Below are 16,360 nucleotides of genomic sequence, written 5' to 3' on the forward strand. Positions count from 1 at the left end.
TTTGTTTTCATTATCTATTGTATGAACCCCATTTCCTGAAGCGAGCATATGTGACATCTACATAAGTGTCCCTTACACACTTTCGTTTCTCTTTTTCCCTGTTACAAGTCCTACAAGCCATACCACTGAGCTATGAACCCCAGCTCTCCCTTTTGTTATTTATAAGCTTTTGATAAATACTTTTCCAATATGTATGAGTTTTTGTTCCAGAGCCCAAAGCATGATGTTTAAATGTTGATGTGGTCCAGCTGGGTCTATAACCACTTTAAACACCTGTCTTATGAAGACATCTGGATTATAAGCAAGATCAAGAATGGGCAACCTTGAATTTTTATAGTACTTGACGTTTTCCAATGTGCATTTATTTATTTATTTAATTTTATTCATACCACAACCACGTGAATAATGAAATTATTACCATCAAAACCACGGTCGAAAATATGAAGAAAGTCAAGAGAGCAGGGGAACCACGCTGGGTAACCCACAGCATATGCTTGTAATTTCAGTCATCCTGGTCTACATCAAGACTTTGCAAAAAAAACAGAGAAGGGGAGGCAGGGAATACAAAAGAATGAACGAATGAAGAATAGATTTGGGATTAGGTAACTGTGATTTTCTTTGTAAAAAAAGGGGATGAAGTCCAAGGTGGCATTTAGAGCTACCTGAAAGTTCAGTACTGTGGGCTGCTCTGATGAGGTGTGAGCCCTCACAGAGAGGGTGTGAAGACACCGTCCTCCCTAGGCCTCCAGAGGGGCCTGGAGAGCTTCCTCAGGCAGATGACCTCCCGAGGGACTCGGTCTGGGGTGCAGCGCAGAGGTGAGGGATGCGGGAGGCGGCGGCGGCGGCGGCGCATTCCAGCCCGGCTAACAAAAGGCTGCCGAGGGACTCCCAGAGCCGGGAAACCCGCGCGGGGCGGAAGGGTTAACCCGGAGTCCGGCTCCCGCGCGCATCCTGGCCCCCGCCTCCCGTCGCTAGGAGACGCCGGAAGTGGGGGAGGGGCGGCGCGGGTGGGAATCTTTTTCGGGTGCCCGGGGGCGGAGGGCGGGGAGCGCGCGCGCGCTCGTCCGCCGGTCGCCGCGGTGACCGTCCTCGCGGCCCGTCGGCTCGCGCCCCGCCCCCGCCCCCGTCCCCGCCGTCCCCTCCGCGGCCGCGCGCTCCTCCCGGTTCCCGCCGCGGTCGCCGCTGCTCCTCCTCTCCCGGGCGTCGCGGCCGCTGCCTCTGCGGACTGTATGAGGAGGAGGAGGAGGATGTGAAGATGGCGGAGCTGCAGATGCTGCTGGAAGAGGAAATCCCGGGGGGCCGCCGGGCCCTGTTCGATAGCTACACGAATCTGGAGCGGGTGGCCGACTACTGCGAGAACAACTACATCCAGGTGCGCCGCGTCCCTCCCGAGCCGAGCGCGCCGGGGCGCTGGGGTCTGCGGGGCCGCGCCGGGGCGGGGCGGGCCGAGGGCGGCGGCTGGAGGGAGCGGGGTCAGTGCGGTCCGCGGTGCGGTGCGGCGCGCGTGTGGCGGTCCGCCTCCTCGCCTCTGCCCGGTCGCCCCCGCGCTCCTCGCCTGTCAGTGTTCGGGATGGAGGAGGAGGTGGAGAGTGGCGTTTTGTGTCTAACGGAATCTTGCTTGGATGGCAGGGTTGTGTGTGTGAGAGAGGGATAGTTTTCCTCCTGCCGGGTTCCTGTTCCTGCAAAGTGAATTGCCCCTTGAAGACCAAACGAAAATTCTTAACCCTAAGTTTAATTTTTGTTGTTGTTGTTTTAGGTTGTAAAGGGGAAACGGTGGAACGCCTGTCGCTTATTACAAGTTAATGCCGTTTTTCTCCCTATGGAGAATGGGAAAATGCCTGATAATGAGCTGCTTTTCCTCCCCAATCCCCGTTAGAATAGGTAATTTTCCTATGGGAAAAGAACTATGACTATTTTTCACAATAACGAAAATGAACCACATGGTTTAGTCCCCCCACCCCCCATGATGTTTGGTTTGGCACGGGACTCTGTGTGTGTGTGTGTGTGTGTGTAGGAAGGTGAGAAGGTGGGGGAGAAGGCATTGGTGAGATGAGAACCAGCTGGCCATGATAAATGTAAAGATCTTATGGATTAAAACAACGCTTTAAAAATTAGCTCATGGTTTGCAAATCCAGTATCTCTTGTTCTTCGTAGGCCATATACTGAATTACAGATTCTGCCTCCATTTTTTCCCACTGCCATTTAAAATTTCTGGCTAAAGTGGAAATGGAAGCAGGGTGTTTAGAACAGTTCCCGTTTTTAATGTTCTTGTTGCTACCCCCATCTCTGGTGATATCCGTAACACCGGTTATATTGGAAAGCATTCTCAGCCCTTAGCATGAATTATATATTAAAAATGCTCTAATTGGTAGGTTCTTAAGTTTTCTGAGGATCACATGACTAATCAAAGATAATGTTCTTAGATTTTATTTGATTATATATGTACTGAGCTCTATTACTGTGTTGCAGACATTTATGTTGGAGAATGAATTGGACATAATGGAAAAGAAGTGGTTGGAAGTGGTTGTTCAGTAGGAAGAAAGTGTGACTTTGGTTAAAGATTGATTTCAAAGCAAAACCCTCATAAATATCTGTGTGTCAGTTGCTTTGTTAACAGAGCTGTATAGGAATGGTTAAAAGGTTTTATCGCTTAATTTTACCAATCTTTTTGCCCAGAACTGTTGATATCACACTCCTAGAGTCTTCAGGGATTTATAATGTAGTGCAAGAGGCTGATCTGTGAGTGAATTAATTCTATAGATAGTTATATAGTATACCGTCAGCCCTACCTGTTGGAGGGCCTTACATTGCAGATTCAATCAACTGGTAATTGAAAATATTCCCTCTGTATAAATGCCAACAGACCTTTTGTCATTCCCTAAGCGATACAGTGTAACAATTACTCACATGGCATTTGCATTTTATTAGGCATTGTAATTAATCTACAGATAGTGGAGTGTGTATGATAGATAACATGTAAATATCATGTAGTTTAATGTAAATGACTTGAGTATCCAAAGATGTTGGAATGTGTGTGTGTGTGTGTGTGTGTGTGTGTGTGGAGGGGTGTCCTAGAGCTAATCACTGTTGGATACCTAGGGACATGCCCAGAATAATTAATTTATACCTTGTAGTGGATTGTGGGTAGGAAGGTCACAGCTGCTAGGAGAGGCCAGACCTAAAACCCTAAAGTGCTAGTTCTGTTGTCTTGTCTAGTACATTCAGATGAGAAGCTGGGGGCTGGAAAAGGGATTGGGTTGTAGTTGTGGTCAACTAATGAGAAACAGGTTTGTCTGTTTGTGAACAATGAAGGTTACTGTAATTTTAGATTATAATTTCCACATAGAGGGAAAAGTACATGAATTGATAAAGTAGGAAAGTGAAAGATTAGCATTTGTCTTTTTATAATTATTTTAGCTGAAAGAGAAGAGTGTCAAAGTCAATATGTTATTTATTTACTTATTCACTTTTGGTGTTGGAGATTGAACTCAGGGTCTTGTACACGATAAGAGTACACTGTACTACTGAATTACACTCTTAGCCCACTGGAAAGGTAGAAATACTGATTTTCCAGAAGTGGATTTTGAATTCTGAGTTTACACTTTTTATTTCTCAGGTTGTCCTCTGTTGTGGGATTCACAGGGTTTATTACTGCTGTACTCTCCCAGGATGACACGTGATAAATAGACTGCTGATAGTTGATTGAAGGACTGCCCAGCAGGGGTCCCGATTTATTTATTTGTGAGGCACTTTAATGTTTTAAATAAGTTTGTTTCTTGCTTTCCTAAAGTAAATCTGAAAAATCAATTTGTCCATATTTACAATTTTCTTTTAGGTAAGTGAAAGAAAGTTAGCGTTTCTTTTATTTGAGAATTCACACAGGTAGGTAGAAATGCGTGCATGCACACACACACATTATGTATTCAGGACAGAATCATCCTGTAAGAGATTTATTTGGAAAAAAAATTAAGATGTTACCTTAATTTTCTGAAATTTTTTTTGTAAACAAAAGAAAACATTTCACTAATAGCTTTCTCCATTTTCTCTTTGTCAGCATGGACACTCCATGAAATGTTTGTAAGGTGATAAAATATAGTTTATTATCAAAAAGTTTCATGAAAGTAATTAATAAAATGATGCAAAGATTACTTTTTTTTGAGACAGGATTTTACATGTAACACTAGCTGGCCAGGAAATCACTGTGTAGACCTGGCGGTCCTTAAACTCACAGAGATCCTACTGCCTCTGCTTCTTGAGTGCTGGGATTAAAAGCTTCAGCTACCACACCTGGCAAAGACCAAACTTTTTAGCTTAAAGAGTGCCATTAGAATACATGCTTAGTTTTGAAAAATTAATATAAAGTGACTAGATATTAAAGGAATTAAAAGTTACCCAGTTATCTTCAATACATATCTGGCATTTATATTCCTAATATTTTTGGTAAATGATGCTACATATTTTAGAGAAATGGATTTATAGTTTGTATTATATTTTAAACTTTTGAGATTTGTTTTTTTGTAAGACAAAGTCTTGCTGTGTAGCCATCATAATCTCCAACTCTGATTCTTTCTAGACATGAATCACAGTGCCCAGCTAAGAAACACCAAACACTTAAAGATGTTAGGACTGACTATCTTTTCTGGTTGTCACAGTACTTACAGGAGTAAATTTATTTGTGTTTGTGGTTTGAGTTTACACATGGAGCACCTTAAAAAGTACTTAAAAATGCAGACTGGGGGCACTGGGGAGATGGCTCAGAGGTTCCAGAAGTCCTGAATTCAATTCCCAGCAACCACATGGTGACTCACAACCATCTATAAAGAAGAGATATGGTGCCCTCTTCTGGTGTGCAGGCGTAATGCAGGCACAACACTGTATATATTATAAATAAATCTTTTAAAAAAATGCAGGCTGGGTGTTGTGGTACACATCTTGATACCAGCACTCAGGAGCAGGGTCAGGTTGATCACTGGTTCAAAGCCAGCTTGATCTACATAGTGAATTACAGGACAGCCAGTGCTATATAGTGAGACCCTGTCTCAAAAAGCAGAAACATAAACAAAAAGTCCTTAAAATTGCATGCAGAAGGCAACCATTGAAAGCATAAATTTAAGTACCGATAGTTACACCCTTCTTGATTTTTGTCTTTTGCCTAGAGGAATGAACCAAATCAGTGGAGACTGGTAGGCTTCTCCTCCTCTAAGAAAGTAATCCTATTTCCAAGAGAAACATTTTGGTGAATGGGTTTTCAGTGACAGACCTGTCTAGATGGTCTTAATTAATCAAAACACAGAGTCAGATAGAGGGGTTAAAGGGGTTAAAGCTGAAGATTAGAGAAGCAGAACAGGCAGACACTAGAGAGACCTTTTACCTCTGCCAATGCTCAGACCGAAAGGGCGATCCTCAGACTGTCTCCACCAAACCTCAGACTCCAACGAGCTCTTGTTTCCTCCTCTTATACCCCTCACCGCCCAGTCTTATGAACCCTGCCTCCACCTCACTAGTGCTTGGATTAAAGGCACGTGATCCCAAGTGCTGGCATCACCTTTGTGTGCATTCTTTTTTTTTTCTTTTTTTTTTATTGATAAAAGGAGAATAAAAAAAAATTTCCACCTCCTCCCAGCCTCCCATTTCCCTCCCCTTCCTCCCACTCTTCTCCCCCTCCTCCCATCCTTCTCCCCCTCCCCCCACTCCTCTCCCCCTCCCTCTCCAGTCCAAAGAGCAGTCAGGGTTCCCTGCCCAGTGGTAAGTCCTAGGTCCTCCCCCCTCCGTCCATATCAAGGAAGGTGAACATCCAGACTGGGTAGGCTCCCACCAAGCCAGCACATTAAGTAGGATCAAAACCCAGTACCATTATCCTTGGCATCTCATCAGCCCTCATTGTTCGCCATGTTCAGAGAGTCCAGTTTTATCCCATGCTATTTCGGTAACAGTCCAGCTGGCCTTGGTGAGCTCCCAATAGATCAGCTCCACTGTCTCAGTGGGTGGGTGCACCCCTCGTGGTCCCGACTTCTTTGCTCTTGTTCTCCCTCCTTCTGCTCCTCATTGGGACCTTGGGAGCTCAGTCCAGTGCTCCAGTGTGGGTCTCTGTCTCTATCTCCATCCATCACCAGATGAAGGATGATATGCAAGATATACGTCAATATTGCTCTAGGATAGGGTCATTTCAGGTTCCCTATCCTCAGCTGCCCAAGGAACTAACTGGGGACCACAGCTTGGGCACCTGGGAGCCCCTCTAGGGTCAAGTCTCTTGCCCACCCTAAAGTGGCTCCCTTAACTAAGAATTGTGGTTCCGTGCTCCCCTGTCCAACCTTCCTTTGTCCCAATCCTCCTGTTTCCCCAAGTCCCCCCCCTCCTTCCCTTCTACCTTTTCTCTCCCCATCTCCCCTTACCCCCATCCCACCCCACCCCCAAAATCCCAATTTTCTCCCCGGCAATTTTGTCTACTTCCCTTAGCCAAGAGGATAACTATATGTTTTTCCTTGGGTTCACCTTCTTACTTAGCTTCTTTAGGTTCACCTATTGTAGACTCCGTGACCCCTATTTATGGCTAGAAACCAATTATGAGTGAGTACATCCCATGTTCATCTTTTTGGGTCTGGGATACCTCACTCAGGATAGTGTTTTCTATTTCCATCCATTTGCATGCAAAATTCGAGAAGCCATTGTTTTTTACCGCAGCGTAGTACTCTAGTGTGTATATTCCATACTTTCTTCATCCATTCTTCTATTGAAGGGCCTCTAGGTTGTTTCCAGGTTCTGGCTATTACAAATAATACTGCTATGAACATAGTTGAACAAATGCTTTTGTCATATCATAGAGCATCTCTTGGGTATATTCCCAGGAGTGGTATTGCTGGGTCCAGGGGTAGGTTGATCCCAAATTTCCTGAGAAACCGAAACACTGATTTCCAAAGTGGTTGCATAAGATTGGATTCCCACCAGCAATGGATGAGGGTACCCCGTCCTCCACAGCCTCTCCAGCAAAGGCTATCCTTGGTGTTTTTTATTTTAGCCATTCTGACAGGTGTAAGATGATATCTCAAAGTTGTTTTGATTTGCATTTCCCTGATTGCTAAGGAAGTTGAGCACGACCTTAAGTGTCTTTTGGCCACTTGAACTTCTTCTGTTGAGAATTCTCTGTTCAGTTCAGTGCCCCATTTTTTAATTGGGTTAATTAGCATTTTAAAGTCTAGTTTCTTGAGTTCTCTATATATTTTGGAGATCAGACCTTTGTCTGTTGCGGGGTTGGTGAAGATCTTCTCCCAGTCAGTAGGTTGCCTTTGTGTCTTAGTGACAGTGTCCTTTGCTTTACAGAAGCTTCTCAGTTTTAGTAGGTCCCATTTATTCAATGTTGCCCTTAATGTCTGTGCTGTTGGGGTTACACATAGGAAGCGATCTCCTGTGCCCATCTGATGTAGGGTACTTCCCACTTTCTCTTCTATCAGGTTCAGTGTGTTCGGACTGATATTGAGGTCTTTAATCCATTTGGACTTGAGTTTTGTGCACGGTGATAGATATGGGTCTATTTTCATTCTTCTACAGGTTGATATCCAGTTGTGCCAGCACCATTTGTTGAAGATGCTTTCTTTCTTCCATTGTATACTTTTAGCTCCTTTATCAAAAATGAGGTGTTCATAGGTTTGTGGGATAAAATCCGGGTCTTCTATACGATTCCATTGGTCGACTTCTCTGTTTTTATGCCAGTACCACCCTGTTTTCATTACTGCAGCTCTGTAATAGAGTTTGAAGTCAGGGATGGTAATGCCTCCAGAGGATCCTTTATTGTATAGGATTGTTTTGGCTATCCTGGGTTTTTTGTTTTTCCATATAAAGTTGATTATTGTCCTCTCCAGATCTGTGAAGAATTTTGATGGGATCTTGATGGGGATTGCATTGAATCTATAAATTGCCTTTGGTAGAATTGCCATTTTTACTATGTTGATCCTCCCCATCCAAGAGCAAGGGATGTCCATCCATTTTTTGGTATCCTCTTCAATTTCTTTCTTCAATGCCTTAAAGTTCTTGTCAAATAGATCTTTCACTTCCTTGGTTAGATTTACCCCATGATATTTTATGCTGTTTGTGGCTATCATGAATGGAGAAGCTTCTCTGATTTCCCTCTCTGCTTCCATGTCCTTTGTGTAAGACGGCGACTGATTTTTTTCTTTTTCTTTTTTTTATTGAGAAAATGAGAAAAAAGAAAACAAGTTTCCACCTCCTCCCAACCTCCCATTTCCCTCCCCCTCCTCCTACCCTTCTCCCCCTCCTCCCACCCTTCTCCCCCTCCCCCCACTCCTTTCCCCCTCCCTCTCCAGTCCAAAGAGCAGTCAGTGTTCCCTGCCCTGTGGTAAGTCCTAGGTCCTCCCCCCTCCGTCTATATCTAGGAAGGTGAACATCCAAATTGGCTAGGCTCCCACAAAGCCAGCACATTACGTAGGATCAAAACCCCTTGCAATTGTCCTTGGCGTCTCATCAGCTCTCATTGTTCGCCATGTTCAGAGAGTCCAGTTTTATCCCATGGTTTTTCAGTCACAGTCCAGCTGGCCTTGGTGAGCTCCCAATAGATCAGCTCCACTGTCTCAGTGGGTGGGTGCACCCCTCGTGGTCCCGACTTCTTTGCTCTTGTTCTCCCTCCTTCTGCTCCTCATTGGGACCTTGGGAGCTCAGTCCAGTGCTCCAGTGTGGGTCTCTGTCTCTATCTCCATCCATCACCAGATGAAGGTTCTCACTTAGGATAGTGTTTTCTATTTCCATCCATTTGCATGCAAAATTCTAGAAGTCATTGTTTTTTAACGCAGCATAGTACTCTAGTGTGTATATATTCCACACTTTCTTCATCCATTCTTCCATTGAAGGGCATCTAGGTTGTTTCCAGGTTCTGGCTATTACAAATAATACTGCTATGAACATAGTTGAACAAATGCTCTTGTCATATGATAGGGCATCTCTTGGGTATATTCCCAGGAGTGGTATTGCTGGGTCCAGGGGTAGGTTGATCCCAAATTTCCTGAGAAACCGAAACACTGATTTCCAAAGTGGTTGCACAAGATTGCATTCCCACCAGCAGTGGATGAGGGTACCCCTTCCTCCACAGCCTCTCCAGCAAAGGCTATCATTGGAGTTTTTTATTTTAGCCATTCTGACAGGTGTAAGATGATATCTCAAAGTTGTTTTAATTTGTATTTCCCTGATCGCTAAGGAGGTTGAGCACGACCTTCAGTGTCTTTTGGCCATTTGAACTTCCTCTGCTGAGAATTCTCTGTTCAGATCAGTGCCCCATATTTTAATTGGGTTAATTAGCATTTTAAAGTCTAGTTTCTTGAGTTCTCTATATATTTTGGAGATCAGACCTTTGTCTGTTGCGGGGTTGGTGAAGATCTTCTCCCAGTCAGTAGGTTGCCTTTTTGTCTTAGTGACAGTGTCCTTTGCTTTACAGAAGCTTCTCAGTTTTAGTAGGTCCCATTTATTCAATGTTGCCCTTAATGTCTGTGCTGTTGGGGTTACACATAGGAAGCGATCTCCTGTGCCCATCTGATGTAGGGTACTTCCCACTTTCTCTTCTATCAGGTTCAGTGTGTTCGGACTGATATTGAGGTCTTTAATCCATTTGGACTTGAGTTTTGTGCACGGTGATAGATATGGGTCTATTTTCATTCTTCTACAGGTTGATATCCAGTTGTGCCAGCACCATTTGTTGAAGATGCTTTCTTTCTTCCATTGTATACTTTTAGCTCCTTTATCAAAAATGAGGTGTTCATAGGTATGTGGGTTAAAATTCGGGTCTTCTATACGATTCCATTGGTCGACTTCTCTGTTTTTATGCCAGTACCACACTGTTTTCATTACTGTAGCTCTGTAATAGAGTTTGAAGTCAGGGATGGTAATGCCTCCAGAGGATCCTTTATTGTATAGGTTTGTTTTGGCTATCCTGGGTTTCTTGTTTTTCCATATAAAGTTGATTATTGTCCTCTCAAGATCTGTGAAGAATTTTGATGGGACCTTGATGGGGATTGCATTGAATCTATAAATTGCCTTTGGTAGAATTGCCATTTTTACTATGTTGATCCTCCCAATCCAAGAGCAAGGGAGGTCCTTCCATTTCCTTTATACTCCTTAGTTTCTTTCTTCAATGCCTTAAAGTTCTTGTCAAATTGATCTTTCATTTCCTTGGTTAGAGTTACCCCAAGATATTTTATGATGTTTGTGGCTATCATGAATGGAGAAGCTTCTCTGATTTCCCTCTCTGCTTCCATGTCCTTTGTGTATAAGAGGGCGACTGATTTTTTGGAGTTGATCTTGTATCCTGCCACATTACTAAAGCTGTTTATCAGCTGTAAGAGTTCTTTGGTGGAGTTTTGGGGGTCGCTTAAGTACACTATCATATCATCTGCAAATAACGAAAGTTTAACTTCTTCCTTTCCGATTCGAATCCCCTTGATCCCATTATGTTGTCTTATTGCTATTGCTAGAACTTCAAGCACTATATTGAAGAGGTATGGGGAGAGTGGACAGCCTTGTCGTGTTCCTGAGTTAAGCGGGATGGCTTTGAGTTTCTCTCCGTTTAATTTGATGTTAGATGTTGGCTTGCTGTATATAGCTTTTATTATATTTAGGTATGACCCTTGTATCCCTAATCTCTCCAAGACTTTTAACATAAATGGATGTTGATTTTTGTCAAATGCCTTTTTAGCATCTAATGAAATGATCATATGGTTTTTTTCTTTCAGTTTATTTATATGCTGGATTACATTGATAGATTTTCGTATGTTGAACCAGCCCTGCATCTCAGGAATGAAGCCTACTTGATCATAATGGATCATTTTTCGGATGTGTTCTTGGATCCGGTTTGCCAGTATTTTGTTGAGGATTTTTGCGTCGATATTCATGAGTGAAATTGGCCTGCAATTCTCTTTCCTGGTTGAGTCTTTGTGTGGTTTTGGTATCAGAGTAACTGCAGCTTCATAAAAGGAATTCGGTAATGACCCTTCTGTTTCTATATTGTGGAATACATTGAGGAGTATAGGTATTAGGTCTTCTTGGAAGTTCTGGTAGAATTCCGCATTGAAACCATCTGGCCCTGGGCTTTTTTTGGTAGGGAGGTTTTTGATAACAGCTTCTAATTCTTCGCGACTGACAGGTCTGTTTAGATTGTTCACCTGGTCCTGGTTTAATTTTGGTAAATGGTATTTATCTAAAAAGTGTCCATTTCTTTTACATTTTCCAGTTTTGTGGCATACAGGCTTTTGTAGTAAGATCTAATGACTCTCTGAATTTCCTCTGTGTTTGTGGTTATGTCCCCCTTTTCATTTCTGATCTTATTAATTTGCAAATTTTCTCTCTGCCGTTTAACTAGTTTGGATAGGGGTTTGTCAATCTTGTTGATTTTTTCCAGGAACCAGCTTTTTGTTTCATTGATTCTTTGGATTGTTTTCTGTGTTTCTATTTTGTTGATTTCAGCCCTCAGTTTGATTATTTCCAGTCTTCTACTCCTCCTAGGTGAGTCTGCTTCTTTTTTTTCTAGAGCTTTCAGGTGGGCTGTTAAGTCTCCAATATGTGCTTTCTCTGTTTTCTTTAAGTGGGCCCTTAGTGCGATGAACTTTCCTCTTAGGACTGCTTTCATAGCGTCCCATAAGTTCGAGTATGTTGTTTCTTTATTTTCATTGAATTCAAGGAAGACTTTAATTTCTTTCTTTATTTCTTCCTTAATCCAGGTATGGTTTGTAGTTGACTGTTCAGTTTCCATGAGTTTGTAGGCTTTCTGGGGGTAGCATTGTTGTTGAATTCTAACTTTAATCCATGGTGATCTGATAAGACACAGGTGGTTAGTGATATTTTTTTGTAACTGTGTAAGTTAGCTTTGTTGCCGAGTATGTGGTCAATTTTCGAGAAGGTTCCATGAGCTGCAGAGAAGAAGGTATATTCTTTCCTCTTTGGGTGGAATAATCTATAGATGTCTGTTAAGTCCATTTGTTTCATTACCTCCATTAATTCTCTAATTTCTCTGTTAGGTTTCTGTCTGATTGACCTGTCCATTGGTGAGAGAGGAGTGTTGAAGTCTCCTACTATTAGTGTGTGCGGTTTGATGGCTGCCTTGAATTTTAGCAATGTTTCTTTTACGTAAGTGGGTGCTTTTATATTAGCGGCATAGATATTCAGGATTGAGACTTCTTCCTGATGAATTGTTCCTGTTATGAGTATAAAATGTCCCTCTCCATCTCTTCTGATTGATTTAAGTTTGAAGTCAACTTTGTTAGAAATTTGTATGGCCACACCTGCTTGTTTCTTAGGTCCATTTGCTTGATAAGCCTTTTCCCAGCCCTTTACTCTGAGTAGATGCCTGTCTTTGTGGTTGAGGTGTGTTTCTTGTAGACAGCAGAATGTTGGATCCTGTTTTCGTATCCAATCTCTTAGCCTGTGCCTTTTTATAGGTGAGTTGAGCCCATTGACATTAAGTGATATTAATGACCAGTGGTTGTTAACTCCGGTCACTTTTTTAGTAGTAGGGTTTGTGTGTTTCCCTTTTTTGAGTTGCGCTGGTGAAGGGTCTCTAGATGTCTGAGTTATTGTGGTCATTGTTGGACTCCTTGGTTAGTGATTTTCCTTCTATTATTTTCTGTAAGGCTGGATTTGTGGCTACGTATTGTTTAAATTTGTTTTTATCCTGGAAAATTTTGTTTTCTCCATTGATAGTGAACGAAAGCTTGGCTGGATATAGTAGTCTGGGCTTGCATCCATGGTCTCTTAGTTTTTGAAGTACATCTATCCAGAACCTTCTGGCTTTCATGGTTTCCATAGAGAAGTCAGGTGTAAGTCTGATAGGTTTACCTTTATAAGTAACTTGGCCTTTTTCCTTTGCAGCTCTTAATATTCTTTCTTTATTCTGTATATTTTGTGTTTTGATTATTATATGGCAAGGGGATGTTTTTTTTTTGATCCAGCCTATTTGGTGTTCTGTATGCTTCTTGAACCTTCATAGGTACATCCTTCTTCAGGTTGGGAAAGTTTTCTTCTATAATGTTATTAAGTATATTTTCTGTACCGTTGAGCTGCACTTCTTCTCCTTCTTCTACTCCAATTATTCTTAGGTTTGGTCTTTTTATTGTGTCCCATATTTCCTGAATGTTTTGTGATGAGAGTTTGTTGGACTTGCTATTTTCTTTGATCAGTGCGTTTATTTTCTCTATGTTATCCTCAGAATCTGAGATTCTTTCTTCTATCTCTTGTATTCTGCTGGTTATGCTTGTTTCTGTAGTCTCTATTCGTTTACCTAGATTTTCCATGTCCAGCCGGCCCTCTGTTTGTGTTTTCTTCTTTGCCTCCATTTCAGTTTTCAAGTCATGAACTGTTTCCGTTATCTGTTTCCTAGGGTATCATTCACTGATTACTCAATTCCTCGAACTTTCTGTTACACTTCTCATCCATTTCTATAAGGGCGTTTTTTATATGCTGTTTAAGGGTGTCAATCACTTTCATGAAGTCAGTTTTTTCTATTTCTTCTTGATTAAGGTGATCATGTCCTCCTGTTGTGAGGTCGCTGGCTTCTGGTGGTTTCGTGTTGTTTTTCAGATTGTTGGGTGAATTCTTGCATTGGCGTCTCCCCATCTCTTCCTCCCAATACTCTCCTATGGATCTTCTTTTACAGGATCAGGTCTTCTTGCCTACTGATGTACCTTCCCAGTGATGTAACTCCCCAGTAATGTTTCTCCTGGTGTCCAGATCGGATCTCCTTGCTGCTTGGTTAGCTCGCAAACAAAGGGCCCACCCTGCTTGCTACAGGCAGGCTATGGAGACAAAGGAGCTACCGCCCTTCCCTTTTCCCTTCGGGTTCGGTCCCAGCGCCCAAGCAGGCTGAGCTGGGAGGTGCTATGCCACCAAAGAAGGGAGGGAGGGAGGGAGACGGGGGGGGGGATCTGGATGTAAGCTGAATGGGATAGGAAGAGAGAGGAGGTATAGCCTCTGTATAGTATAGCCCCTGTAGGATGACTAGGAAGTGTAGGGTGCCGCAGTACTCACTCACCACAATGCTGTTTCACTGGGTGCCCAGATCGAAACTCTGTGCTGCTTGGTTAGCTCACAAACAAAGGGCCCACCCTGCTTGCTGCAGGCAGGCTATGGGGACAAAGGAGCTACCGCCCTTCCCTTTTCCCTATCCTTCGGGGAGGGAGGGAGGGAGACGGGGTGGGGGGATCTGGATGTAAGCTGGATGGGATAGGAAGAGAGAGGGGGTATTGGGCAGTATAGCCCCTGTAGGATGACCAGGAAGTGTAGGCGGGCTGTTCCCGGGTGCCGCAGCACTCACTCACCACAATGCTGTTTCACTCGGTGCCCAGATCGAAACTCCGCGCTGCTTGGTTAGCTCACAAACAAAGGGCCCACCCTGCTTGCTGCAGGCAGGCTATGGGGACAAAGGAGCTACTACCTCCCCTTTTACCTACGCTTCCCTTTGTGTGCATTCTATTTCTCGTTTTAGACAAGATTCAAGTTTTTGCATCCCAGGGTGTCCTTGAGTCCTGGAATTAAAGGCGTGGCATGTGCCACCACTCCCTGGCCTCTAATGGCTTAACTCTGCACTCTGATCTTCAGGCAAGCTTTATTTATTAAAACATAAACAAAATATCACTACATTCCCCCTTTTTTGTCTAAAATAACGAAGGCTATAACCGATATAAGAAAAACTATACAATAAGTACAATAACTATATACAGTATATACAGGTAATAAGTATATCAACAATGTCTAGCTATTTGCATTTGACAAATTCAGAGAAAATACTTCATATCTATCATATCTTGATGAGTCCAAAAGGTTGTACCTGATTCACTTTCTTTTCAAATTTTTTCTTTTTTCTTTTAAAGATTTATTTATTTATTATATATGCAGTGTTCTGCTGCATGTGTGCCTGCAGGCCAGAAGAGGGCACCAGATCTCATTACAGATGGTTGCTGGGAATTAAAGTCAGGACCCTTGGAAGAGCAGGCAGTACTCTTAACTACTGAGCCATCTCTCCAGCCCTTTCTGTTCTAATTTGCATTATCAAATTATCTTTTTAATGTCTCTCAACCTTTTATACTTTAAACCTCTTTGTGAGTTTCTATTATGAGTCTGGTAAACAAGGGAAACTATAACTCTATTCTTCAACTACTTCTGAGACCCCCAAACGAAATAATATTAACTGAGTAAACAGGAAGTGCAAGCAAGTGACTTCCAAAAATGTGAGAAATGACAGAAACAGCTGGCTGCCTGGACAGTCACCCAAAATTCCTTTGCAATGTTCGGGTATCCGTCTTCAGTCTACAGGTCTACAATATTTGACAGCCTTTTCTGAGAAACAGGATATTCTGAAGGGCTGTTCCACCTTGTGTTGACAATGTTTTGCAGTCACTCTCTTTTGTATCTTGCTTGTCCAGTTAGGACAGCATATTGTCCACAGTCAAGGCAAGTGCATTTTCATGCTCAGTGGCTTACTTTTACCACAAAGAAAGTAAACTCCCTGTGGAGTTTCTCCGATGCCCATTATCTTCTCTGAAATAGATTGATGCTGCCAGAAACAGACACGTTTCATTGTCATAAGACAGAAAGAACCTATGCTGTGAAAACATCTTAAATGCTATCTTCTGTAGATCTCTGAAGTGTTTGAAGACAACCTGTCTATTTAAAATATATCTCTGTGTGACCTTGAAAACATACCTAATGTGACTACAAATTCTTTTGTAATAGGTGATTTATTGCTAAACTGCATTTCCTTATTATCCTAAACAGTTGGCAATAATAACTTTAAATAACGAGAAATTTGCATTATATTGTTAAGTGAACTGTATAGGTAAAATACCTTGAACGAGATTAGAAACGTATGTATAGTATGTTTTAACACAATCTCAAATTTGTATATTGATACAATATACAAAATATTGTACAATATACAAAAGTCCAATCCAGTGTAAAACATTTAAAACTAGTAGTTGCTTTTAAAAAGTAGATTCAAGGCCAGGCGATGGTGACGCATGCCTTTAATCCCAGCACTCGGGAGGCAGAGGCAGGCAGATCTCTGTGAGTTCTAGACCAGCCTGGTCTACAGAGCTAGTTCCAGGACAGGCTCCATAGCTACTGAGAAACCCTGTCTCGAAAAGCCAAAAAAAAAAAAAAAAGAAAGAAAGAAAAAAAGTAGATTCAATAATACCTTTTTATTTTATCATATCTATATCCTCCCTTTTTTCTTTTCAGAGTAGGTTCAATAATCTACCGTTATCCTATCATATCTATATTCCCTTTTTTTCTTTTAGAAACAAGAACCTTGACTCTGATCTCCTTTGTTCAACTTTCCTCCTGACTTTAACCAATAACTGCTTGTAACCAGTTC

The 16,360-nt window shown here is 42.3% G+C and overlaps 1 protein-coding gene across 36 annotated transcripts in view; it reads left to right on the top strand.

The window, feature by feature from the left end:
- The first annotated feature begins 998 nt into the window (after positions 1 to 998).
- The window catches only part of Abi2 (abl interactor 2), a 104,030-nt gene continuing 88,668 nt past the window's right edge, over positions 999 to 16,360 (top strand). For 35 of the 36 annotated variants that reach the window (XM_075951917.1, XM_075951925.1, XM_075951933.1 and 32 more), the window contains exon 1: positions 1,118 to 1,372. In XM_075951917.1, coding sequence (XP_075808032.1) covers positions 1,256 to 1,372 — 117 coding nt within the window. In that variant the 5' untranslated portion in view covers positions 1,118 to 1,255. Of the gene's footprint in view, positions 1,373 to 16,360 lie in introns of all 36 variants that reach the window. The other variant, XM_075951934.1, reaches the window with a different exon arrangement.

Source organism: Microtus pennsylvanicus, chromosome 17 (assembly GCF_037038515.1).
Source record: "Microtus pennsylvanicus isolate mMicPen1 chromosome 17, mMicPen1.hap1, whole genome shotgun sequence".
NCBI classification, from domain to species: Eukaryota; Metazoa; Chordata; class Mammalia; order Rodentia; family Cricetidae; genus Microtus; species Microtus pennsylvanicus.